Source organism: Perkinsus marinus (assembly GCF_000006405.1).
Source record: "Perkinsus marinus ATCC 50983 genomic scaffold scf_1104296938236, whole genome shotgun sequence".
NCBI lineage: Eukaryota > Perkinsozoa > Perkinsida > Perkinsidae > Perkinsus > Perkinsus marinus.
In genome coordinates, this window is record NW_003213541.1 from 1 (window position 1) to 2,744 (window position 2,744).

Consider the following 2,744-nt stretch of genomic DNA (forward strand, 5'->3'; position numbering starts at 1 on the left):
TAATATAGCCATCATAACGAACACTGTGAATGATGTCGATACTCGCTTATTCATAGGTGATCGTATTGTCCTATAATGGAAAATTGATGTTAAATATGGTTGTTGATCCTAGTATCGTGAAAGATTACGACAAGCTTGAGAGCTACTACCGAAACGAGCTATTGGACATGGGAAAACGTCTCGGTGTACACGACGTGGAGCTCTAGATTCTTCAAGTTCCTCAAGTTGGTGCTGCCTAATTGCTAGCATCACAGATTTGTATGTGTTTACGAATACTGGGGCCGTCAGGAAGATTGCTCATCAATTCGTCCGGATATTGATGTGAATTCCCTTGAACGTGCTCCTTTCTCGTTATATCATATATTCACCTTATGTGTAATACAGTCCAAGACAGTCGATATCTGTATCTAAAATGTTCAGAGCACTTGAAGTCGTTTGCTTATCGCTTAGTGTTTGGTTGATAGTCCTGGGGGTTGGGATGCTCTCATAAGCAGAGTATGCAGCGTATTGTCTCGGTTATAGCTTTATGTGGTTGGGAGATTGATGCGATCGTTTCCCCAGTATACCCAAGAAAATCTCGAGGAGAATTCTCATCCACCATCCCCTTCCCAAGTTGTGGACGCGATTCTGCGTATGGCAGCAGGCGAATCTGTTCCAGCTCGGGGTGGAGATATCCTTGGTTATGGCGGCCATAACGTTCAACATCGAACCCATGAGCGAGGTTTGAACCAAGATGGTGGGAGCTTGTCGAACCCTGTTTGGGAGCATTACCAGCACTCCCAGCGTCAGGGTCACTCTACCGATTGGGGTGGGGAAAAAGCCCAGCGGAAAGGAAAGGGTCGTGGAAAAGGGAAGTACTCGCATGTGAGTTCTTGGTAGAAGACTTCACAATCAGCGATATCTATCGTGTCAGGGTGGTAATCGACGCTCGTCTGATGGGTCACCCTCTGGGAACCAGACCGGTGGAAATGCCAACCGTCGTGGCCGGAAGGGGAGTGGCCGCGGAGAGGGGAACGGCCATCAAAGAACGTACACACCTAATGTTGAGGCGGGCATGCTCAATTTGGAGAATGTCCCTGTAACGGACGAGGAATGGGGAGAAGGAGTAAGTTGACGAATATTTGTGCTTGTTCACCCAGATCGGTAGGCACTGATGCTTACTCAAGACAGCCCACCTTCAACGAGTCCAGGAGTCGAGAAATCCAACCTTCCCAGGCCTCCGGAACACACACTTGCGCCTCAGGTATGAGCGGCTCACCACCCACTTTCCTGATTACATCTGTTACTCTTGCTCAGCTTGCTCCCAAGATCTCCTCATCAGCCGGCGCACCTTCGCCATCATCGAGTGGATTAAGCCGGAGCGTCCCTTCCATCGACCCATCCCAGGAAGTAGCTCCTCCAGTTCGTTCGACACTATTCTGCTATCCAATTTGTCTGTAGCTTGACGTTGACCCTGAAGTATTGCGCGCGACTATTGAAGCGTTGACCGTAGAAAATACAGTTGCACGCCGATCGGGAGGAGCTACGACATCGCGCGGAGTGAGTGACTAGGGGCGTGTCGTTGCAGCTGTTTTCATCTCGGCTAGAAGCTCGGTATCCTGCGCAACTGTCTGGTTTTCAGACCTCTGGTCTGGAGGACTCTCTCAACCCGAATGGGGTACTTGAGGATACACCTAATGGGCCACGATTGCGTGTGGACAAAGAGGTAGAGTGATTCGGGATAGCTTAGTTTATCTCGTCTTCTGATTCTAGGCAGCGATGCGTATAATTTGTCACTATGCGGGCTTGAGAAGGCCTCCGAAGCCGACTGCGCCCCCCTCCTTCCCATCCGCTCCTTAACGATGGATCTGTAGACATCGCTAAGTTTTCTATGGATAGCTTTTTATAGGACTAGAGATGAGATTGAGCATCATGATTAAAGTCTTCTAATACTGTTGCTCTAGGAACTCCCTACATTCTCAACTCGACCCTTTTCTCTCTGAATCATTATTTCATGTGTTTGAGTAGAGTTATGATCCGGTTCCCTCAGCGCCATATCACTATCCATATGTGGATGGTGATTGTGGATTTTATTCTCTCCAAGCTCATCACATGTTCGGGAGAAGAATCTCGTGCTTACCTGGTTGTAGATTTGAGTCAGATTCCGAGAGAGTACCAGTTCGTGCTCTCATGATTCAAACACTTCCAAAGAAGTGTTGGAAGAGCGGCCCGCTTCCCTCGAACAAGGTTGATACTCGGCAAGCTTCCGAAGGTACCGTTGGGGGAGATAAACTTCTTTGCCAACATTGTTCGAAGGCTAGGGGGATAAGAGAATAGGGTGTTAGGAGAAGGGTAGGGGGCCTTTGGTTGGAGCTTTTATATATGTCTGCATCATCCGAGAATCGAACTCGGGTCACAACGATGGCAACGTTGTATTCTACCACTAGACCAATGATGCTTCTACTTAATTTATGAGAAATTGTTCTGGTTAGCAACCCAATCTGCTTACAGTACCGTAACAAATTCCGATGCGGGGACTCGAACCCCGGTCGCGTGGGTGAGAGCCACGAATCCTAACCAGCTAGACTACATCGGAGGATAAAACACTTTGCAATTTGTGCTTTCGAACAAGTGCTGAATCGATGCATTTCGAGTCCGTTTTCATGCTTTTCAGCTAAACCTCCGACTCAAATGACATCAAGTGTGCCATCTGAAAAAATAGTCAGAAGGAGGGGTAGAGTATACTCGGTGCTGCTTTAGAATGT

At 48.1% G+C, this 2,744-nt stretch overlaps 1 protein-coding gene and 2 non-coding genes across 3 annotated transcripts; 1 reads left to right on the forward strand and 2 right to left on the reverse strand.

Annotated features, from left to right (window-relative positions):
• Positions 1-538: 538 nt before the first annotated feature.
• Pmar_PMAR014313 (hypothetical protein) lies at positions 539-1,985 on the forward strand. The gene is made up of 7 exons (XM_002782787.1): positions 539-864; positions 914-1,105; positions 1,148-1,243; positions 1,297-1,389; positions 1,441-1,539; positions 1,622-1,705; positions 1,753-1,985. Exons 1-7 carry the CDS (start codon positions 544-546, stop codon positions 1,837-1,839), a joined length of 972 nt encoding a protein of 323 aa, XP_002782833.1. The 5' UTR covers positions 539-543; the 3' UTR covers positions 1,840-1,985.
• A 381-nt stretch (positions 1,986-2,366) lies between these two features.
• Pmar_PMAR014314 lies at positions 2,367-2,437 on the reverse strand. Its single transcript has one exon. It is a non-coding gene; the product is annotated as a tRNA-Gly (tRNA).
• A 65-nt stretch (positions 2,438-2,502) lies between these two features.
• Pmar_PMAR014315 lies at positions 2,503-2,575 on the reverse strand. The gene has a single exon. It is a non-coding gene; the product is annotated as a tRNA-Glu (tRNA).
• Between the last annotated feature and the right edge of the window lie 169 nt (positions 2,576-2,744).